This window comes from Chrysochloris asiatica, unplaced genomic scaffold (assembly GCF_000296735.1).
Source record: "Chrysochloris asiatica unplaced genomic scaffold, ChrAsi1.0 scaffold00033, whole genome shotgun sequence".
NCBI lineage: Eukaryota > Metazoa > Chordata > Mammalia > Afrosoricida > Chrysochloridae > Chrysochloris > Chrysochloris asiatica.
Window position 1 is genome coordinate 22,899,254 of NW_006408551.1, and position 25,409 is coordinate 22,924,662.

General features: G+C 35.1%; 1 protein-coding gene across 1 annotated transcript in view; it reads left to right on the forward strand.

Moving 5' to 3' along the window:
* The window catches only part of CNOT2 (CCR4-NOT transcription complex, subunit 2), a 184,307-nt gene that overhangs the window by 144,912 nt on the left and 13,986 nt on the right, over positions 1-25,409 (forward strand). The window contains exons 5-13 of the mRNA XM_006859551.1: positions 7,089-7,236; positions 7,915-8,097; positions 10,336-10,415; positions 14,335-14,460; positions 16,569-16,693; positions 17,677-17,797; positions 17,888-18,044; positions 24,214-24,275; positions 24,366-24,415. Of these exons, the coding sequence (XP_006859613.1) occupies positions 7,089-7,236; positions 7,915-8,097; positions 10,336-10,415; positions 14,335-14,460; positions 16,569-16,693; positions 17,677-17,797; positions 17,888-18,044; positions 24,214-24,275; positions 24,366-24,415 (1,052 nt within the window). The remainder of the gene's footprint in view (positions 1-7,088; positions 7,237-7,914; positions 8,098-10,335; positions 10,416-14,334; positions 14,461-16,568; positions 16,694-17,676; positions 17,798-17,887; positions 18,045-24,213; positions 24,276-24,365; positions 24,416-25,409) is intronic.

Here is a 25,409-nt window from a genome sequence, read left to right on the forward strand (position 1 = left end):
CTACTATAGAAACTGACTTGATAGCACTTAACGACAACAACAACTGTAGCATAAAAGTTCTCCTCATAAAACATCTCTTTTCTTGTGAAAACCATCACTTCACCAGAGTACTTCATTTTACAGTCACCTTTAGGACCATTGTTGGCTGTCTTTGGATAGGCATGTTTCAGTCAAAATTGATGGCACCTAATGATATTTCTGTAGCATGGATGAAGCAACATTTCTGGAACTGAAATATTTCAAGTCAGAGTACAGTTTAATTCCTTTTAAGAGTACAGCTCTAGAAACTGTTATTGTTGTTAAGTACTACTGAGTCAATTCTGACTCATAGCCACCTTGTATGGGGTTTCTGAGGAACAGCTGGTAGGTTTGAACTATCAACTATGCAGTTAGCAGTCCAGTGCTTATCCTACAAAAAAACTAACATTTGAGTAGTTGGCTTCTGTCTGATGCTGTTTTAAGTATATCATGTGTATTGACCTGCTTAATCTTTATAATCATTCCAAATATTATTATCCTTACTCCATTAATTATGATCCTTGTTGCACAAATAAAGAAATGGACACAGTAAAGTTCAAGAACTTGTCCAAGGTCATATAGATAGTAAGTAGCAGATCCAGGATTGCATTTCTTTGTCTGATTCCAGATCTACTCTACCCTGAGTTAATGCTTCCTCCTGTGAGCACTCAAAGTACATATACTGTTTGCAGATAACCTCATTCTTGACACTTTTTTTTTTTTTTTTTAAGTTTCTGTAGTGCTAGAGACGGAAAAATATTCTAGACAGTAACAGCTATTTGTGGACTGGCAAAGAATTACAGACTAAACTGAATGAATGTTGTTACTATAGAACTGGTTGTCAACCCTGATTATACCTCAACTAACACCACTTGCAATGTTTTAAAATCCCACTGCATACCAAGGTCAGTTGTTCAGACTCACCAGACACTCCTTGGAAACCCTATACAGGGTCGCTCTGGGTCGTAACCGACTAGACAGCACTTAACAACAATAGGAAATGAAAAGCAATTGGAGGATTGAAGTATGCAAATCTCAATTAGTGAAAGAAGCATCAAAATAGAAGTCAAGAAATTGAAACATCTTTTTTTCTTCACAACCTCTTGAGCAAATCATTTAATATCAGGTGTTCTTCGTTTGTACCTTTATTAGGATGATCTAAAGTATTTTCTATCTCTAAAATCTTTTTTTCATGAAGGGAATCGCATGATCAAATATTTCTCAGAGATTGTTAACCAGCTATAAGTATAGGATTTGAAGTTGTAAGGTCAGAGCACCGTTTAGGACTATTGTCCTTTATTAGTGTAGAGAAGACAGTTCCCAGAGGGATCTAATTGCTTGGGAATGGAAAAGTAGACACTTGTAGCTCGCTTACATCAATTACAGATTTCTGTTTTCCTTCTCCTTAGTAAATATTCTATAGGACTTGATTTCAGTATGAATATTGTGGAGTTTGGGTTTTGTTTATTTCAGAGATTTGGTTGGTATGATTACTTTTTCTTTGCTTATGACTTAGATTATTAATATTACTTATCTCTAGCAAAATGTTGGGTAAAGAATAGCACATCTTCCCATCAGTAGTTAAAGAAGTATTATTAATCATTTTGTGTAGTGAAAGTAATTCATGGAATTCATTTCTTGGATCATATTCTTTGGGGTTGCAGAGAAACTATTAATAGAGAATCTAATTCATCCTTTGATTGTTTAGCATCCTGCCAAATAAGAACATATTTAGAATATATTCAGATAGTGCTCCTAAGTTTCTATTTTTCTTTAATACCAATTTGTCACATTGAAAGAAAAATTTGATTTAAAGTTATTACCTTTATAACTGTTCTAAATTCCTTCATTGCTTCTCTGTTTAAAGGAAATAAATACCTTCTCTATGTTATTGTTGTTGTTAAGTGCTGTCGAGTCAATTCTGACTCATAGCGACCCTGTATAGGGTTTGCAAGGAGCAGCTGGTGAGCTTGAACCACTAACTTGCTGTTCAAACTAACCTTGCAGTCCAGTGCATTAATCTGCCATGTTACATCAGAACTCTACTGTCTCTATAGGATTACTATAAAAGGAATTGACATGCAGTAGCATAATTCTACTACGTTTCCTGTGAACTGCCCAAGTGTACAGAATTCATGAATATAAGCATTTTTAAAACCTTTTTTGCCAGAAATCTTTATTGAGCTCTTTTTTTTTTTCTCCCTTTTTAGGGAAGTGGGGCTTGCAATATCTTCTTGACACAATATTTTGAAAATTGAGTTTGTGATTGTTTTCATTTATACTAGTACAAGATTGAATTTCTCCTTTCCTTTCCCTACCCAACTTTGGTAGTGTGACTCAAGTAACTGAAATTTGTGACGGTGTATTTTGTTTTCTAAAACTAAATCCTGTGTGTTCTTATTTAATGTTATTGTTTTAAGAAATTTAATTTTAAAATTAAATATTAAAATGATGAATTAGGAGTATTCAAGGATTGATGACCCAGTAAAATTAAAATGTAAACAATTATTGTTCATTTTCTTCATTTCGTACTGTGTTTCATTGCTCTTAGCACTATGAATTAATGGTAGTATGCCAGTCGCTAATTGACTAAATATGATAACCTTATTCATTTTTGTTTCCTTTTTTTGGGGGGAGGTAATGTTCAGATTATTTCCAATCTCTAAAATGTTTCTACAAGTTATTAATTGTCATGATCTGTTGTTTAGTGCTGTCTAGTTGATTCTGAAGCATAGTGACCCTGCATAGGGTTTCCTAAGCCTCACCTTCCTCCCGCGGAACCCTGGTAGTTTCAAACTGCTGCTGATCTTGAAATTAGCAGCCCAGTTCATAACCACTCTGCTACCAGAGCTCCTTTTTCATGATATAGCGTAGAATAAACAAATGTATACTTACCAAAATTTTTTCAAATAATATGTATGGAGGATTGAAGTATGCACATCTCAATTAGTCTGCTGTAGGGCTTGTAGATTATTAGAAAAGTGCTGAAGGGCTCTAGATTTTTGGAAAGCATATATTTGTTTATATAGTGATGAAGGTATTGTTGTTGTTGTTAGGTGCCATCGAGTCGGTACCGACTCATAGCGACCTTTATGCACAGCAGAATGAAACACTGCCCCATCCTGGACCCAACCTCACTATCGTTGCCACGCTTGAGCCCATGGATGCTGCCACTTTGCCAGTCCATCTCGCTGGGGTCTTTCTCTTTTTCTCTGACTCTCCACTCTACCAAACATGATATCCTTTTCTAGCGACTGGTCCCTCCTGACAATATGTCTGAAGTATGAGAGACGAAGTTTCGCATAGAGAGTGAAATTGAAAGGAAAGGTAAAACTAGAATAAAGAAGACTGCCAGGTACCAAGAAGAGAGAAAGAAAATGGAGAGAGGGAAGGGAACGAGAACTGACAATTTAGAATATTGGTTTGAAGAGAACGAAAGTATGCATTAGAGAAAAACAAAGCTGAAGAAAAATAGATAAGATATTGCAATTCAGTGTACATTTCAGTGGTGCTATTCTAGCTGTTCTGCAGGACAAAGATGAGGCTTTCTGCTCCCGAAAAGATTCACAGCCTCGGAAACCCTGTACAGGGTCGCTAAGAGTCAGAACTGACTCTACGGCACATAACAACAACGTTCTAGTGTCGCAAGGAACGCTGGTGGCACCATGCACTAGGTGCCATGCTGCTAACTCCAGGATCTGCTCCCATGAAGATTTATAGCCTTTGAAACCTTAGATAGGGTCGCTCTAAGTCGGAATCAACTGTTATAAGTAAGTTTGGGTTTGGTTTGTTCTAGTGTTGTAGGGAGCCTTGGTGTTGTAGTGGATTAAACACTGGTCTGCTAAACACAAGGTCAGTGGTTCAAACCTGTCAGCCGCTCTGTGAGAGAAAGATGAGGCTTTCTGCTCCCATAAAGATTTACAACCTCAGAAATCCCCTGGGACAGTTCTGTTCTGTCCTTTAAGGGTGCTATGAGTCAGTTTTTACTTGAGGGCAGTGGGTTTATTTTAGTGCTGTATTGTTGTTAAGTGCCATAGTGTGCTATGGGTTCTAACCCACTGCAACCATGTGTAGGGTTTCTGAGGAGCAACTGGTGAACTTGAACCGTAGGCCTCCTGGTTCAAGTGGACTTTGCAGTCCAGCGCATTAACCAACAGCACCACACCAGGCTCCCATAATTCTGTCTTTAAGAAGATTGGCAGTTAAGAGACCTAAGTTCTAGTCCTAGTTCTTTGTGTTACCTCAGAGAAGTCAGTTAACTTTACCTGAGATGCAGATTCCTCATTTGTAAAATATGAACATTGGACTAAGTGATCGATCTTAAAGATCCCTTCTGGCTCTAAAATTGCATAATTTTTTTTGGTGGTCAGTGATTCTGAGAAACATTCCTGTGAGAAATTTGCAGCTGACTTTAGGGCAGCATGTTTGGGGAGTCAAATGTGAGCTTCATGAGGGTAGGCTCTTTTCAGTCTTGTTCTGAACAGCTACCACAGAGCTTGGAAATGTAATTGTTATTGCTGTTAAGTGCCATGGAGTTGGTTCCGACTCATAGCAACCCTGTATATAAAAGTTTTCAGAGGAGAGGCTGGTGGATTTGAACTGCCGATCTGTCAGTTCACACTGATATTGCAGTCCAGTGTTTATACTATAGCACCACACCAGGACTCTTGGAACATAGTAGGTACTCAATAAATGTTTGTTGAATGAGTGAAGTAAAAGATTTCCATTGGTGGTATTTATTGGAAGTACTTTGAGGGCCTAGAGGAAAACCAGTGTGCTTGAGCTAAGGAAAAAAATCATTTCTTCTGTAAAAGTTTTATGTAGGATGATTTTTGATTTTTTACTCTTCCTTATGTAATCCCAGTTTCAAAGTATGTGGCTATAGTTAGTGTCGTTTTCATGGTCTTAAAGTTTTTAATATCCAGATACATGTACAGTGAGTACACATTTAGTCTATGCCAGTTACATTTAGTTGACTTAAAGAAATGCAGAACCAGGTATGGGCCTTCATGGAACACGACTGGAAAGAGTGCACATTGAATATAGTAGCTATACAGAAATTAAATTCATTGGCTTCACTCAGCTGAGAAAAAAAGTTAGAATACGAGTTTAGTTCTGAAGCTTCCAAATTATAGAAAAAGTCAAATCCTATTGGAGTCGAAACTAGACGAGACTGCTATGTGTTTCCAGATCTCATGAGTTTTCTACCTTTGACTGGATGCCCTCTTAACACTTTTCTATCGCTTTCTATTAGTGGAAAAGACTGAGTTTTCATCCTGACAGGTTTCCACTTTCACAGATTCTGGCTCTCATAGGTTTAATGTACCTGCTTGTCAGAGAAATCTTGATGATACACTAAAATCCTTAGGCTAGAAAGTAGTATATAGTTATACAAAGACATTAATGTTATATATGTTGTTGTTATACCCTCGGAAACCCTGTACAGGGTCGCTATGGGTTGGAACCGACTCGATGGCACTTAACAACAATGTTGTTGTTAAGTGCTATCAAATCAGTTCTGACTCCGTGTTCCTGCATAGAGTTTTCAAAGAGTGCCTGGTGGGTTCGAACCTCCAACCTTTTGGTTAGCAGTTCAACCTTTTGGTTAGCAGTCCAGTGTTTATCCTACAGCACCAGACCAGGACTCCTGTCATATATAGTGTGCCATTTACTAGGAGGTCAGGATTTCAAAATCCAGATCTTTTAAATTCAATATTGCAGTCCAGTGCTTACCTAGTACTAAGTCATCTAAAAAACGGTTAAACACTCGACTTTTATATAAAGTTCAAATCCACCTTCAGGCACCTTGGAAAAAAGGCTTGATGGTCTACTTCAGAGAAATCAGCCATTGAAAACCCTGTGGAGTATAGTTCTACTCTGACTTATGGGGGTCTCCATGAGTTAGAACTCACTTAATGTCTGTTAGTTTTTAAAGTCATCTACTTTCTTAGCTCTCGTTCTGTTTTATCACTTTTCCTTCACCTCCAGTTCATAATAGGGTAGATTCAATGATATAATACTCATAGCATATTAGAGAAAGAAAGGTGTTGTTCTGAAGGATGAAGAAAGGAGGCATCCATAGGCAAACATGATGGCAGTAGAAATGACAGCTGGGCATCTGTACATTGAAGGATAAAAGTAAACATATAGAACATTGTTGTTAAGTGCTGTGGAGTGGGCCCCAAATCATAGCCCAAAGAGTGGCTGGTGGATTTGAACTGCCGACCTTGTGGTTAGCAGTCCAGTGCTTATCCTATAGTACCACACCACGACTCCTTAAATATCCATAATAATTTTGGGAGTTATTAAAATAACTATCTTTCATATCATATTACCTGACTCTAAAAGGCAAGAAAATTTGTAGCAAACTTCTAAAATACATTTATCTAATTTGGTTAATATTTTTTATATTTTGTCTGAAGGGTAAACCTTAGTAGTCTTTAAAAATACACTTTTAAAAACATGTTCATTATCTAGAATTACTAGATAAATATAAGATTGTTATACATTTGAATTGAATATTTTTATGTTTTAAATGTTTATTTCCTACAGATAACGATATCTTGTACTTTTAATAATTGCTGAGGTTTTATGTTGAACTTGGAAAATTGTAATGCTGAGGGCTATATATAAATAATGGGAAAGAAACTTTTCTTAATTGCATACAAAAAGAATCATATAAAAATTAAATCAACATAAGCAGAGTTAAATCTCTTATAACAGTTATAAATTTTTTTTTAATTACAAAATTTCTTAACAGTATATTTATGTTTTTATTAAATATAAGGTATCTAAATTTGTTACAGTTATCAACACATACTTTATTATAAGATAAAAATATGAAAACAAATAGGAAAGAAATATTCATAATATTAAATTTCATACTAGAACATATTTTTGTTACAAATCAGCGTCCACTTCGAGTGAATTGAATATATTATACATTTAAGATTTGCATATTACATGCTAGGTCATTTTAAAGCGTTTTACATTGCCAACTTCAGAAGATGGATAACACAGTTTCATTCCTGATGGCAATGAATTTCCTTCCTCTGAATTTTTTTTATTAGGTGCACTAGGCCTTCCAATGAGGGGGATGAGCAACAATACCCCTCAGTTAAATCGCAGCTTATCACAAGGCACTCAGTTACCGAGCCACGTCACGCCAACAACAGGGGTACCAACAATGTCACTTCACACGCCTCCATCTCCAAGCAGGTATTTATTGATGGACCAGAATATTTCTCAAGATGTATCTTTGTAGAGTAAGCAAGGCTTTTTAGTATTCTAATATGAGAATTATTTGGTTTTCTGGTTCAATGACTTTCACTGAGGAAGAGAAAGATAATATACCCTGTGCTCATTTTATTTCCTTGCAAATTGATAAGTATAGTGTAAGATGTTTTTATACTGTAACTAGCACAGTGAGTGTCATTTTGGGTGGACATCCAGGGTTAGACACTTCCTGGGGAGCTTTTTCAAAGGTCAGCTCTTTTCATCACAGCAGGATGTCAAATTTAAAATTGTTCCACAGATCATTTTAATTACTGTTCACTTGCCACATTACAATTGTTTGGTGAGAGTAAAATAATAAAACAGATTATGAATAATAGCATGAAGAAGATAGAATGATATATTTATGAAATACACTTTTATTTTATATCATAGTCACACCAGTAGCACTCTCATTTTAGACATCATCATATTTTCACTGTAATTTGCCTTTTTATTTTTATTTTCAAAGAGCTACAATAATCAAATAAAAGAGTTAACTTAAAAATTAGCCATGCAATTTGAAAGTAATTTGAGTATATGGGATTGGACCGATTGATTTTATAGAGATTTTTAATGAGTAATTGTAGAGAGCTTATTTAGTATAATGGACTTCTTTTTCAGGGGTATTTTGCCTATGAATCCTAGGAATATGATGAACCACTCCCAGGCTGGTCAGGGCATTGGAATTCCTAGCAGGACAAATAGCATGAGCAGTTCAGGGTTAGGTAGCCCCAACAGAAGCTCGCCAAGCATAATATGTATGCCAAAGCAGCAGCCTTCTCGACAGCCTTTTACTGTGAACAGGTAAGATGTTTATTGATACTGTGTATCATTGTCTTTCTGAGTGTCCTCAGATTTGCCTTTTTATTATCTACCGTTGTATTCCTGAGTCGGGACGTCTGTGTTTCATCATGTAGTGATGATCAAAAATTCTATTTGCTGTTACACATCACTACTCTAATCTCCTTAAACTGAAGATAGGTTCATTGGAAAATTAGATTCATTTCAGAAAGTACATTAAAATATTACTGTTTGTTAGAAATGGTAATGCTCTTGATTTGCCACAAGGCAAATTTTCATTGGTAGGTACTTTCTCAATTAAATGAGGTTATTCTGTATAATAAGAGTTTCAGGCTTATTAGTGTTAGTAGGACTTGAGACATTTTGTTGACAGTTTTGCTTTGGCTAAATACTTCTCAACTGATGAAGTTTTGTGCTTTGGAGAATTATTTACCAAAGCTTTTTATAAGGCTATGTGTATACTATTGGAAAACCATACCATGTATAGGAAATCAGACCAAAAAGACAGGCTCTCGTGCTTTTTCTTTTTGTACTGTTAGTTGCACATACTACTCAAATAATAATATTTATATTAGATTAATTATCCATTTTATTTTCAAGCTGCTTGGATAATTAATATGGGAGTTATGGCTACAACATAAAGCTCTCTGAAAAATAGCAATTAAATTTGAGTGACTTTTTTTTTTAACGGCGAAACTGAAGGTGGATATTAAAACGACCTTAATCAGGTGTTTCTCATCATACTCATTTGGTTTCATTTTCTCCTGTTATATAGTACTAGTAAAATCTGAATTAAAATAGGTTATTAGCACAGCACATTTCCTATTCTGTCTGTATTCCATAAGTCCCCATTCTTCTATTTTATTTAGATTTAGAATTTCTTTTAGAATTTTCTTACACTTCTAATTTAAATTAAAACTTATTTGTAGAGGTTATCGTTACTCTCATAGCTTCCTTGGTAACTTCCTAACATATGTTATGTGGGCATTGTTGCATCTTTCTGCATTCTTGGAGTATTGTTCATTGAATGTATATTTGAAGTTTTGCCTTTCTGTTTTTTTCACATTTTAATTTTTTTTTAAATACATTGCTTGTAAATTGTTATAACATGGGTCTCTAAAATACTGCTTACTTGTATTATTAAAGTGTTTGTTTTATTATAAAATAGTTTCATCTCTAAGCACTTAATTTAATCTTTGTGGATTTCTATTTCAGTAACTTGTTACTAAACAAAAATTTCCATTGGCTTTTTAATTCCTCTATAGACTATTGTTTTACCATCTGTATGTTTTATGACTATATTAATTGTCCTTAGTTTTACAGTTTTAGGCAGAAAACAAGACAAAAAATGGTCACTTTCACACAGCTTAGCCTTACTTATAGTAGCACTGACATATTATTAACTGCCTTTTATCAAAAGATAATTTGATGTTAAGGAAGCAAAATTTCAGTGTACAATTAGCATTAATATTTCTTATTTATATTCTTAATTATCTCTGGACTAATTTTTGTTGTTGTTGTTTTCTTCTCATGCTTAGGCTAGTGAAAAAACAGAAGCATTTGTAGCCGTTTGCCAAATACCCACTACCCACTGTTCATTAATTTAGAATTTGGGGGCACAGCGGGAAGATTTTTTTTTTTCCTTTTAAGTAGCTAAAAGGTAAACTATATTTAAATAAGGATGGTATATTTTTAAAACAACTGAATTCAGTTAAGCAATTATACCATTTAACTCACTTCAACTAAGCATTTGATGAGGGCCTATTGTGTTTTCCTTCTCTAAGAGCAGAGGATGCAGTTGATTATGGCATTGACTTTGTCCATGGGCAGTTAATTTATAGTCTAGTTGGGAAACACAGACACTATATGAGAGAAGAGGGATAGCTGTCTATAGGAAAGTATTCACAAACAATACCGTTTTGATAATTTGAGTGTTTTGAGGTTAATTCTTTCAGAATAACCAATAATGGCTCCCCAATTACACAAAATGGTAATCTTTAATCTCTGTTTTCCCATATAAAGTTTTTGTTTTTAACTAATCTGTTTAAGACATTTTGGTTCTCAGTCATTCATGGAAAGACTTCAGAGAAGTTTTTTTAATTAAACGGAAGCAAATAGAGTTACTGGTTTTTAAACACATTGTTATGTTATGTGAGGAGATCAAAAGTGTACACTTTTGTTTTTCTTCATCTGAAGTTGGTATTCTTACCATTTATCTAAAATTATTTTCTGTGTACCCAGTATGTCTGGATTTGGAATGAACAGGAATCAGGCATTTGGAATGAATAACTCCTTATCAAGTAACATTTTTAATGGAACAGGTAAGCTTACCCTCAGTTAGTACCCTATAAAAAACATATGGTAGATATAAAAAACATAAAGCAATTCAACATACTGGTTTTAAAATACAAGATTTTTTATTGCATAAATGATAGAAGTTAATTAAATATGAAACACTGTAAGGAATAGGACTTGCCTTAGTGAACAGTTGAGATATTTCTATTGAGATAAATTTTTTCATTTGATGTGGGAAAAGCATAGTTATTTGTTTAAACTATCAAGATTATTTCCTTAACATCTAATTGAAAGTCTAAGCATTAACATAACTGTATGCCTCAGGATTTTTTTTTTTTTTTTTTTTTTTTTGCTTCAAGTGCTTTTCTTATATTCAGGCCTATCACTGTAAGAAAGTATTGCAGTGTAGGCTACGTGGTTGGTATGACATTTTGGGTATAAAGACTAGTTTGAGGAAAGCCTTTAAAATTATGTGGAGCACTTAACGCTTTTTTCTTAGCAATATTAATAATACTAATTTTGTCATTTAACCTTTTAGAAATTTTTAACCTAATTTTATGTACACAATTTAAAGTTAAGTTTCATGGAAAACCAGTTCTGATTCTGAAAGTAAATAATTTTTAGTATGATTATTTCTTTTATCAACTGCTTCAGAGAAGTCAGAACATGAAGCTTTGTTGGTATTCTGCTTGTTTTCACCTCTTTGGCCCTTGCCTCCAGACCCTTTCCTGAGGAAGAAATAACGGATGTTGTGATCATAGGAGGAAAAATGAATAGGATTGTTGAGAGAGGAATATAGTTATAGAGTATGAAAGAGTGTTCAGTGAAATCAAGCCTATTTAGAAGTATGAGAGATGTCTTAGTGAGGAAAATGTTATTTGTTGTTTTAGGATTTTAATTTTTAAATGTTAATAATGTACATTTAATAGCATAAAGTGAAATTTTAAACTGTCGGAAAAAATTCCAGCGTTTTGGATTGTTTTTTAAATATAGTTTTATGTTCCAGCTGTGAAAATTACATAAAATACTTAATTTCATTATTTCTAATGTGATTTTTTTAATACCTTGAAAGACTGCTAATCAGAGTTTAATTGGTATTTTCCCCCCTTAATGGGACATACATTAACAGTGTGTCTGACAGTGTCATTTGCATTCTGAGTTAGGTTTTATACAGTGCTATAAAATTTTAGAATAATTTTTAAAATTCATTTTATTTATGTATAGTTCTTACTAAGGAAATTGTTTTCAAATGCAAATATTCCTCTAAAAAACATAAATTTGGGAGGTCATCAAAGTTTTTTAGATGAAGATATAGTCTCAAATAATATATAAAACCCTGCCCATTGAGTCAGTTCCAACTTAGAGCCATCATATTTAGGGTTTCCAAAGCTATAAATCTTAACAGGAGCAGAAAGCCTTATCGTTCTCCCACAGAGCAGCTGGTGAATTTGAACCACCGACCTGGTGGTTAACAGTCTAGTGCTTATCTTTCAGTGACATCAGTACTCCTTTAAATAATATATACTGATTTTAAAAATCCATCTTGGAGGAGGTAAAATTATACATTAAAAGTTAAGACATAGTCAAAGCTTATAATCTTATAATCAAATAATTGAAGAGACATAAATTCCTTTCTGTTTTTATTATCTTACTGTATAGTTTTTAAATTCATTGCTTGTAAACTCCAATGTCTTAAATTAATTAAAATGAGTGATTTTATCTCTTATGCTCTGTAATTTTAAATCGTTACCTATTAAATTGTCATTATTACTATTATTCTTAGTTATGTGCCTTCAAGTTGGTTCCAACCTATACCAACCATTTATAGGGTTTCCAAGGAATGGCTGGTGAGCTTAAACTGCTGACCTTGCGGTTCAAACCGACATGCAGTCTGGTGCATCAATGCACAGGGGCCACACCAGGACTCCACTATTACTATAGTCTATTGTTTTTCTATCAGTAATTTTGATAGTAAACTTAAGATAGTTTGTTGTTGTTGTTGTGATGTGCCGTGGAGTTGGTTCTGACTCATAGCGACCCTGTACAGGGTTTCCGAGGCTGTAAATCTTTACGGGCAGAAAGCCTCATCTTTGTCCTGCGGAACAGCTGGTAGTTTCAAACTGCTGACTGAGATTAGCAGCCCTATTTGTAACCACTACGCTACCCTTTAAAAAATATTTTCAATTGTGAAATTTAAAGAAAAATAAAAGCTTACTGAAAAAGGGAGCAAAATATATTGGCAATGACTATAAAACACTAGAAGAAACAAAAGATTAAAGGAAAGCTCCCGTGAAGATTTACAGCCTCGGAAACCCTGTACCAGGGTACCTTCAGTATGAGCTGGAACCGACTCCATGGCACATAACAACAACAACAACATATAGTAGATATGAAAACTTCCTAGACCTTACCCAAAACCTTGAGGGAGTGAGTTGCTGGGACTAGGGGCTCAGGACATAGTCTTGAAGGGCACCCTCGTCAATCGGCATAAAATAGTCCGTAATGGTCTACATTTTACTTTGGTGAGTAGTGACTGGGATTCTAAAAGCTCATAAGCGTCCGTCTAAGGTGCAACTGTTGATTTCTCCCTGTCCGGAAGAAAGAAGAGTGAAAGAAATAGAGGATGCATGGCAGCAATTAGTACAGTGAACTAGTGGACCACATGAAACAGTCTCCATGATCCTCAAACCAGAAGAAAGGTGTCCAACTACCTCCACCAACTACTCTGAAAGGGATCACATTTAGAAGGTCCTGGATAGAGTGGGAGAAAATGTGGAACAAAATCTTTAAAAAGACCAGGCTTGTTTGTCAGATAGAGACTGGTGGAACCCTGAGACTGACTCTTGATCACTCTTCGGATCTGGGGCTAAACTCATCCTCCTGACTTAACTTTCAGCCAAGCATTTGATAGGTACATAGGAGGGACAACAACACTAGTGAGGCACACACCATAATTGGTTAACCATTCAAAAGCCAAAGGGCATTTACCTAAGGGCAAAATTCAGAATGATCGGGAAAGAAGGCAAAATAGAACAAGAAACAGGATGAAAGTGGGATAAACAGTGGAATATAAAGCTTAAGATCACCTTTGTAAACCTTCATTGAACTCACAATAAAACGTTAAAAATCTAGTACAAACAGGTAGAAAATTATGTTCTTTAAAATTAAAAATATACGGTTATATGAATGATAAAATAAAAATTGGCAAGAAATAATGATTAAAATAGGTAAAATAGGGATTGGTTAAATTTTAATCTATGAAGGAAAATAAGCTCATGTTTTAGTTTAAAATGAACAAAAAATAAATTCATTTATTCATTCAGTATACATTTATTGAGCGCCTACTGTGTAATAGGTAGTATATATTTCTGGGCTTTGCATCATATTCCCATATTTCTTATCTATTCCCCAATACGTGGGATCCCTATATCATCCTACTTTTATCCCTATCCCCAAAACATAAACATACACATGTACACACCACAGAATTCCACAGGGCATCTGCCACTGCCTCAGATACCTTGCTGGCCATTTGCAGGAGGGCACTATCATTGTCAAACCTGTGTATAACTAAAACACCAAGCATTCCAGATATAACTTCTGCTTAGATACAATGAAAAGAAGATTTCATAATATCTTCTTGTTAGCTAACAAGCTCTGTAATTTTAAATTACCATTAGGCACCACCTTACCCCCATTCTCTATCGTAAGTCTTCAGGATTTCAGATTTTTATTATGCTGTTTGCATATTGCTTTGCTGAATTGCTCATAAAATGCTCTCACATGAAATCACAAGTATTTATTGAGCACCTACTACGTACCTAGTATTGGCCTGTGCATTATTTAGGAAAAAGGCACTATCATTTAAGTTATTTTATAGCTGGTTTTATATTCTGTTTAGAATGTTTGTAGAATGAATAACTAGTGTTTTTTCTTATTATACAGATGGAAGTGAAAATGTGACCGGATTGGACCTTTCAGATTTTCCAGCATTAGCAGATCGAAACAGAAGGGAAGGAAGTGGTAACCCAACTCCATTAATAAATCCCTTGGCTGGAAGAGCTCCTTATGGTAATCAAACATTTAAATGTTGTCTAATAGAAACTTCCCAAGGAGTTCTGGTAACTTAGTGGTTATGAGTCGGACTGCTAACCTCAAGGTCAGCAGTTCGAAACTATAAGCCATTCCACAAGAAAAAGATGAGGCTTTCTGCTCCTGTAAAGATTTACAGGCTCAGAAACCATGTGCAGGCTCACTATGAGTCGGAACCAACTCCACGGATCATCACCACCAATAGAAACTTCCCAATATACACACACGTGCATGTGTATATATGTGTTTGTATATATGTAGCTGTATGTTGTCATTGTTAAGTGCCTTTGAGTCAGTTCTGACGCATAGCAATCCTGTATAGCGTTTTTGAGGAGCAACTGTGGATTTGAACCGTTGACCTTGCATTTTAAACCACCTTGTGGTACACTGATTATCCTACAGTACCATGTATTAAGGCAGAGATGCCAAAAGAAAATAACTTTGAACACCAGTGAAGATTTCCATTTGGGGTTCTATACAAACTAAGTTTTTCACATTTATTTAACTTAGTTTTCATGATATTCTCAGAGGAAAAGGCACTTTGCATGTATCAACTCTGTCAAAATTACACTAACCTTATTAGAAAACACATTTATACAAAGCATTAAGTGATTGTTTTGTGGCCTTTTCTCCTCTTAGTTCATATATTTTCAGAAGAACACATCCCCTAATGATGTATAATACTGACCACATATTGAAGATGTTTCTCTAAGCCAAGGTTTCTCAACCTTTGTTTGTTGTTGTGAGTGCCTTTGAGCTTATTCTGACTCATAGTGACCCTGTGTAGAATTTCTTGAGACTAAATCTTTCTGGAAGCAAAAAGCCTCATCTTTTTCCCAAGGAGCAACTGGTAGGTTCAAACTGCCAACCTTGTAGTTCCTAGTACAATGCTTATCATAGAGTGCTACCACACCCCCCCTCAACCTATTCTACTTACATTTTGGATCACAGAATTCTTTGTTAGGAGCCCTGGTGTGGCTCTATAAGATAAGCACTGGACCACAAGGTCAGCAGTTCAAACCTGTCAGACACTCAGAAATCCTGTGAGTCAGTACCAACCGAACAAGACTTAACAACAATTTTTTGTTACATTAGGGACTGTACTATGCATGGTAGAATGCTTAGCAACATTTCTGGGTTTTGCCCATTGGAAATCATAAATATCTCCAGACATTTTGAAATGTTCCCTTGGGAGAAAAAAATGATTACCATTCTTTGGCTCCTTACCTCTGTTGAGAGCCCCTGCTTATGGGTCATGTATAGTTGATGTAGAGAGTAGGTCATCATTAATGTGTTTACTTCATCACTCATGTTCACTGGGTAACAGGAACTAGATGAAAAGAAAGTGGGAAGTGTATGCAATGATATTCAGTAATGAAAACAGTGTAACAGCAGTGTAAACATACTCTTTTTCAATCCTTTGCATATAGTTTTTTCCTTTAAGGAGAAACTGAGAAACCAATAGTAGAAACTGTGAACTTAAAGGGATTCTTTCATCAGTTATTCTAAGATAATTTTTTTCTTCATTTTTAACCAAGAAGGATTTTGAATTTGTTTCCAATAAGAGCCTGACTAATAATACCAAGTATAATGGGAAAATTTTTTCCTAGTTCTTAAACATTATTTGTATCTGTAATAAGGAGTCCAAGAGAATCTGGAGTTTTATAAATTTATTTCAGTTTACTTGCTCTGTATGTCATTTTCAAGTAGAATACTGACATGTTCTTTTTGTATTTATTGTGTTGATATTTGGTATATACCATTGTTTATAATACCTAATGAAATATTTGCATAAAGCCAAAATTTTTAATAACTACCAATATCAAATTGTTAAGTATATATGTATGACATTAGATTAGGATTGTAGTATTGCCTCTTACTTTCTTGTATTATTTCATATGTTGAATTATTAATCTGTATAAAAATTTTAGTTTTCATTGTTACCCTGAATACAAGTTTTTGAACTACACTTTTATAGCATTCACAAATAGCCTCTATATATTTTCATGAGGAAAGTTAAATTTTTATAAGCCATATAAAACATATAAACATCAATTGCAATTCTTTTGGTTATTTTCATTACATAGTTGGAATGGTAACAAAGCCAGCAAATGAGCAATCCCAGGACTTCTCAATACACAACGAAGATTTTCCGGCATTACCTGGTTCCAGTTATAAAGATCCAACATCAAGTAATGATGACAGTAAATCTGTAAGTAACTGAGAATTGCATGTGTGAGTGGTGTAGATTTTCCTCCTCAGATTTCTCTTGTAATAACAATTCTATAGACTAAACTAAAAAGGAGTTACTAAGTACTATTCCAAAACTGCTTATCATTGAAAATCTGTAATAATCTAACTTCTGAAGAATGTGGAAAAACTTTATAACTTAGAAGATAGCCTATTTTTTTCCTATTTCATATAGGTTTGCAAATTTCTGTTGAACTTCTCAGAGTTAATTTAGACTTTTATTGTAGTCCCTGTCAGCTGGATCCCATGAAGTTTGATATTATAGCCTTCTAAGGAGCTGTGTTTTTCTTGAGTAAGTTTTCTCCTTGAAGAATCTTTATACACATTTTTATTCCTGTGTTGATTCAGCCAACTCAGCTTCCTCTTTCTGACTTAGCAAATGTGTTACTTCCACATTTCACTGAAAATAGCAAAACAATTTGTGATGGGAGTTTGTATATTAAAATAATTGATAGGGAAGATTGTTGGGTAAGAATTAAAATAAGTATAAATTAAGAAATTCATATATTCTTATTTATCTTGAAAGTTATGTTGACATTTTAGGTAATATATTTAGTTTCATTTCTAAACTAAAGCATTGAAGAATTTAACTTTCCGTGTATTCCAAAGTATGTATTCCAAAGTATGTACACATACATATGTATTTAAGATGTATTTGTATGTATACATTATGTGCATACAGTTTTTTCTCCTGCTACTAAAGATCTATGATAAATAAGAGTATTTTCCTTAGATTTCTTATTTAAATATTCACATATGGATGATAATAAAATTTATGTGTATATCATGAGACAGTTGTGGAAACAAAATTCAGATAGAGCTTGAAAAACAGGTAAACTTTATCAATTTAAATGGATTAAAAAGTTGAATAGCAAGATAATATATAAACTGGAATTTTTTAACTTAAATTTTAATGTCACTTTTATTTATTTATTTATATGTTAGAATTTGAATACATCTGGCAAGACAACTTCAAGTACAGATGGGCCCAAATTCCCTGGAGATAAAAGTTCAACAACACAAAATAATAACCAGCAGAAAAAAGGGATCCAGGTGTTACCTGATGGTGGGACTCTATAGATATGTCAAAGATATTATAAATGCATATTCTTTATTTTTCCTCAAAGATAAAAATGACTATGTCTTTCTTACCCAGGTCGGGTTACTAACATTCCTCAAGGAATGGTGACGGACCAGTTTGGAATGATTGGCCTGTTAACATTTATCAGGGCAGCAGAGACAGACCCAGGAATGGTACACCTTGCATTAGGAAGTGACTTAACAACATTAGGCCTCAATCTGAACTCTCCTGAGTAAGTTTTTACTTTTCCTATCAATTTGTATATAATGCCTCTCTAGTTTTGAGTCTCATGTCATCAGATTATATCACCTATTGCCATTCACTGTTGTTATTTGCTGGGTTTTAACCCATTCCCCTTCGTATTAACTCCTGGATTACTATAAAACTCCTTTATTATTTCTGTCTTAATTTGACAGTTTAAATATATATATGCTATATGATACTATCAAATCCTGAACTTCCAAGCTCCTTTATTTTCTCCTCCAATAATTTTATCTTCCACTCTGTCAGCCACTCATTTCTTTAGTCATATTTTAGACCATGTCATAACCAATTATAATCTCACCATAATTTGAAGTCTGGGCTTTCCATGCTCTCTTGACTACCACCTACTACCTTTTTTTTACCCCCCTCTTTTTCATAATGACTTCAATAGTTCTTTGGTTCCATTGGGACTCAGTCCATTGATTCTACCTTTTCACTTTTCCTCGGTATAATCTTTTTCTTCCTTCCACAATGAACTCACTCGCTTCTTGCCCAATTAAATTCTAGGGTCAACTGTAACTATCCCCTTATATAAAGGGTCTTCAAAATTCTTGTGGGGCAATGGAATTAAAAGATAATAGAATTTTTCTACAAACTTTCTGAATATATATACCTGACCTCTTTGCCCCTATCTTAACTTTGTTTCTCACTGTGATGCTTGCATGGCAAAAACCACAAATGTTTCTATCTGTGCCTATCCATTTCTGACCCATACTCCTGAACCTGGTTAAAGAAAAAAAATATAACATTTCAATGCCTGATGTTACTTCCCATTCAATGACTAGGAATTGCAGGTTGGCTCTTAATTTGTTAGGTAGTCATACTTGGAATGCAATTTACTCTTTAGTTGTTATTTGTAACTATTTTGTATTCATCAAATTCCTGGTATCTTTTTCCCATGTCTTTACTCACAATTGATTTCTGGTTTACTAATAAAAGTCAGAAGAGAATAGTAGCACAGTCTAGCCACCATATCTCACTGCTGTCACCCATACAACCTTATCTTTATTTTTCAGTGTATTAACATAATTGATTGCTTGTATTTAAAGCTTCTCTTAGATACTCAACATCTAGTTTAACAGTCCATTTACTTACATCATCAGTATTTTGCATATCATTGTATCATTTGTATCTGCAACAAATAGACTGTTCCTCCCATCTTAAAAAATACCTTCTCTTGACTTTTTCTGCAGTTACTCCTCTATTTGTTTTTTGCCTTTTAAGTCAAGCTACTCAGAAGAGGGAAGAACACGGTCAGTATTTCTCAAGCTGGGGGAACTGAAGAAAAAATTCAAGCCTCGACTTTTGCTATTGAAAGATTCACTGGGCAAATTATTGAATGATGCAGAATGCATCAAGAAGAGATGGAAGGAATACACAGAGTCATTGTACCAAAAGGAAATGGTTAATGTTCAACCATTTCAAGAGATACCATCTGAACAAGAGCCAATGATACTCAGAGAGGAAGTCCAAAGTGCATTGAAAGAAGTGGCAAAGAACAAGGCACCAGGAATTGATGGAATAAAAATTGAAATCTTTCAAGAAAGTGAGGCAGCACAAGAGGCACTCACTCATCTCTGCCAAGAAATTTGGAAGACAACTATCTGGCCGACTGATTGGAAGAGATCAATATTTATTCCCATTCCAAAGAGAGGTGACCCAGCAGAATGCGGAAATCATCAGACAATCTCTTTGATATCTCAAGCGAGTAAAGTTTTGCTCAAGGTAATACGGAAACTGCTACAATCATACATTGACAGAGAACTTCCAGAGGTTCAAGCTGGATTCAGAAGAGGCCGTGGAACGAGAGATATCATTGCAGATGTTCGCTGGATCTTGGCTGAAAGCAGAGAATACCAGAAAGATGTTTACCTGGGCTTTATTGACTACGCAAAGGCTTTCGATTGTGTGGATCATGACAAGCTATGGACAACATTGAGAAGTATGAGTATTCCAGAACACATAATTGTACTTCTGAGAAATCTGTACCTAGACCAAGAAGCAGTTGTTCGAACAGAACATGGGAACACTGAATGTTTTAAAATTGGGAAAGGAGTGAGACAGGGTTGTATTCTTTCACCATACTTATTCAACCTGTATGCTGAGCAAATAATACGAGAGGCTGGGTTCTATGAAGAAAAACGTGGCATCAGGATTGGAGGAAGACTCATTAACAACCTGCGATATGCAGATGATACAACCTTGCTTGCTGAAAGCGAAGAGGACTTGAAACATTTACTTATGAAGATCAAAGAGCACAGCCTTCGATATGGATTACATCTCAATGTCAAGAAAACAAAAATCCTCACCACTGGACCAATAAACAACATTCTTATCAATGGAGAAAAGATTGAAGTTGTCAAGGACTTCATTCTTCTTGGATCAACTATCAACACTCGTGGAAGCAGCAGTCAGGAGATCAGATAACGTATTGCATTGGGCAAATCTGTTGCACAGGAACTTTTTAAAGTATTGAAGAGCAGAGATGTCAGCTTGAGGACTAAGGTGCGCCTGACCCATGCCATGGTGTTTTCAATAGCCTCATATGGATGCGAAAGCTGGACGGTGAATAAGGAAGATCATCAAAGAATTGATGCCTTTGAGTTGTGGTGTTGGAGGAGAATACTGAAAGTGCCCTGGACTGCCAAAAGAACCAATAGATCTGTTTTGGAAGCAGTGCAGCCAGAGTGCTCCTTGGAGGCCAGGATGGCTAAGCTTCGTCTCTCCTACTTTGGACATATTGTCCGGCGGAAACAGTCGCTGGAGAAGGATGTCATGCTGAGTAAGGTGGAGGGTCAGAGAAAAAGAGGAAGACCCTTAATGAGATGGATTGGCCAGGTGGCATCATTGATGGACTCAAGTGTGGCAGCGGTAGTGAGGTTGGCCCAGGATCGGACATTGTTTCGTTCTGCTGTGCATGGGGTCACTATGAGTCGGTTCCGACTCGATGGCACCTGACAACAACAACAACAATTCAGAAGAGTTATGTCTATAACTCTAATCTGTCTTTTCCCAATCCCTATTAAACCTATTTTAATCAAGATAATGCCCCTGGCACTCCACCTAAACTGCTTTCATCACCAGTGACCTCCATGATCATGTCTAAGAAACTCATCATCCTTGACTTAAAAAAAGTATTTGACATAAGTGAATCATTGCTTCCTTTTTGTTGAAAATTCTCCACTTGACTTTGAGGGCATTTTTCTTAGTATTCTTCTAATCTCACTGATAGGTGTTCGTCGTCCTCTTGACTTTTTGTGTTAAATGCTCTTCTCGACATTCATTTTTTTGATGCTTTTTTCCCCTAATTTCATTATTTTAAATATAATCTAAATATTAGGGAATCACATACTTATTTTTATTGCATACATATATCCTGAGCTTGGGATTTCTAGATCAAATTGCTAACTAGATGTGTATTACTCAAACCTGCTCTGTATATATATCTGTATAGCCTCCATCTCCACTCACTGCCATCACGTTGATTCTGACTCATAGCAGCCATGTATAGGATTTCCAAGTCTATAAATCTGTATGGGCTCAAAAAGCCTCATCTTCACCTGGGGAGTGGCCGTTAGGTTTGAACTTCTGGCCTTACAGTTAGCATTCTAATCTAGTTGTTATCCTCTAGTATCACCAAGGCTCCTTTCACCATGCAAGGTTTTGTCAGATATCTCTATGATAAGAAAATAATATGAGAAGCTGGACTATATAAAGAATGTGGCATCAAGATTGGAGGAAGGCTCATTAACAACTTGCAATATGCAGATAACTGTGCTTGCTGAAAGGTTGATGTACTGATGTAATTGAATATTGATATAATTAGTGTACTGATGAAGATCCAAGAATACAGCCTTCAGTATGGATTATACCTCAGCATAAAACAAAATTCCTACCCACTGGACAAGTAAGCAACATCATGGTAAGTGGAGAAAAGATTAAAGGTTTTAAGTGGTTCCTTTTATTTGGATCCACAATCAACGTTCATGGATGCAACAGTCAAGAAATCAAATGACATACTACATTGGGAAAATTTGCTGTAAATGACCTTTCAAAGTGTTAAAGAGCAAAGTTACCACATTGAGAAGTGAAGTGTGCCTTACCTAAGCCATGGTATTGTCAGTTGTTTCATGCTTGTGAAAGCTGGACATGAATGAGGAGAACCAAAGGAGATTTGATGCCTTTGAGTTATATTGTGTACAAAGAATGTTGAATATTCTGTGGACTGCCAGAAGAACAAACAAATCTGTCTTGGAAGACATATAACTACAATGTTCCTTGGAAAAGAGGATGTCATATACTTTGGACATGTTATGAAGAAGAACTAGTCCTTGGAGAAAGATATCATGCTTGGTAAAATAGAGGGTCAGCAATTAAAAAAAAAAAGGACCATCAATGAGAAGGATTTACATTGTGTCTCCAACAATTAGCTCAGCATTGTAATGACTATGAAGACGGCACAGAACCCGGTAGTGTTTTATTCAGTTGTATAAAGGGTGCTATGAGTCAGAACTGACTTAAAAATACCAAACAGCAACAGAATCTTGGCATTATCATTAACTCTTCTCTCTCTCTTTTGTAAAACATTCGATATCCCATCTTTTTCCAGAATATATACAAAATTTAACCACACCTTAGTACTTTAAATGCTGTCACTCTGACCCAAATTACCATAACTCTTGCTTGAATATCTGCCATTAGTCATCCTTGCCTAGCTGCTAACCCCAAGGTCTGCAGTTCAAAAGTACCAGCTATTCCATGGGAGAAAGATGAGGGTTTCTGCTCCCATAAAGATTTACAGCCTCGGAAACCCTATACAGGGTTGCTATGAGTTAGAACTGACTTGATGACATTTTACAACAACACCCGCTGTGTTCACTGTGCTTTAACTTCGTTGGCCTTTTTTCTTTTCCTCAGAACATAGTGGTCTTGACCTTATCTCAATTCTCTAGCTGTTCTGATTAGAAAATTCTTCTACCAACTACAAAATATGGCTGTCATCACCCTTACCTTATTCAAATCTTTTTCAATGAGACCTAACCTTAGCACCTTACTTAGTTACCCAACCAATATCTTCTTCCATTCCTCCACTAATATGAAATTCATTTATTTATTGTGTTCATTATTTTAAGTTCCGTGGTGTCGGCAATCTTGTTTTGTTCACTGATATAAATGAATCATCTAGACCAGTACAGACATATGACACTCACTAATATTTGATGAATACGAACTGTTGCTTTTATTAATTGTAGATTTTTCTCCATGCACATAAATGAGAAAGTATGAATTAATTTAGAAGTATGGCTTTAGTGGATTTAAACCATTCTGAATTAAAACATTTTTAAATCTAATGTTTTGTATATTGTGATATACTGTATTTATAATGTATTACAAGAATGCTGTATACAGTCTTATATTTTTCCTGTGTTTTATGTGTGTGTATGTATATTTAATTTGTTTCTCTTTTCTGCTGTATGGTGGTGGTGGTTATGTTCCAACTCACAGTGACCCCATAAAGGTTTCTGAGGTTAAGGGATCAGAAAGCCTCTTCTTTCTCCAGCAGAATGGCTGGTAGTTTTGAAATGCTTTCCTTAAGATTAGCAGCCCAACTCATAACCAATATGCTCTCAGAGCTACTTCTATATATTGGTGGTGGTGTTAAGTTCCATCAGGTCAGTCCCACCCTATAGCAACCCTGTATAGGGTTTCCAAGGAGTGACTGGTGAGCTTGAACTACTCACCTTGTGGTTCAAACTGACTTTGCAGTCCCACACATTAGCCCACAGTGCCATACCAGGACTGATGGTGGTGGCTGTGTGCCTTGGAGTCAGTTTCGACTCAGAGCGACCCTGTACAGGGTTTCCGAGGCTGTAAATCTTTACAGGAGCAGAACGCCTCTTCTTTCTCCTGCGGAACAGCTCGTAGTTTTGAACTGCTGACTTTGAGGTTCGCAGTCCAATTTGTAACCACTACTATGCTACCACAGCTCCTTATACCAGGACTAAATCCTAGTAAATCCAAGAAAGGAATTAAGAAGTAAAGATACTCATTTTAAAGTCATTGTTTTCCTGAAATTAATTTTTTTTTTTTTCCTACATTGAACTTCAGAGTGTTGTTGTTTTCTTTCCCTTATTCAGAAATCTCTATCCCAAATTTGCATCGCCCTGGGCGTCTTCCCCTTGTCGACCTCAAGACATAGGTAGGAGAATCTGTTTGTGTTCAAATCGTTAAAGAAATATGCTTATAACAGAGAATCAGTTAATAAGGCTTTTTTCATTTTATTACCTAGACTTCCATGTTCCATCTGAGTACTTAACGAACATTCATATTAGGGATAAGGTGAGTGTAGTTTTTTATTCTACTCTGTCAGTATGAATATCTCTAATTTTTAGGTGCTGGTTTTCAGTTCACACAGCATAGTATTTTTGAAATAATTAGCAAGACTCAAGTATGCTCTCTTAAGACCACTCAAATGTATATAATAATTTTTTTTATACTTTGCTAATGATATTACCATTTTAATGATGTCTGTGGTTATGCTTTAAAAATAACTGTTAGGACTGGTAAGATTTTTTTTTAGAGTTAATAACTATATTATATATTGCAACCATAGCCACAATTAGTGGAAATAAACTACCTAACTTGGCAAGTTTCATAAATTTCTTTTTGAAATTCTCTAGTTTATTCTCTTTTGAATAAGAGTTTTCATTACAAATATTACAGATACAGTATTTTAATAGGAGTATATATATATAAATCTTTTTTGGCTTTTGGATTTTTCTGTATTTTTTCTTTTCCATTTTTAATTACCTAAAGTTCCTCTGAAAATAAATACTAGTAAGAGCTTTAATCTATTTTTCTAAGCAAGATTCTCATAAATACTTTGCTTTCGAAAAAACTTAAGGTATTTTTTAGGGAAAAATGCATAATGGTATATAGATTTTAGCCTTTGAAAGGATTTCATTTCATGAAAATTTACATTATTACCGCATAAGCATAATAATATAAATATATAAATGTGTTTTGAATCCCAAGATGCAGATTGATGTTGTGGACAAAGGAATATGTTTCTTGTGTCTTTTAGTATTTAAGTAGATGACGGTAGACAATTTTTCTATTTGAGAACTCTGAAACTTGCTTCCATCTCATTTACACAGCTGTTTTGGTCCTTTTTTCTGCGTGTTCAGTGTACTTTGAGAAATACTAATATAGGAGAAGTTGTTGAATCGGGTCTGCTGCCTAAATAGGGATAGTATGAGTACAGAGAAAAATTACATTCAGGAATGCATAACAGCCAAATAAACATTTAGATACTGAATCAGTTAAAGAGATA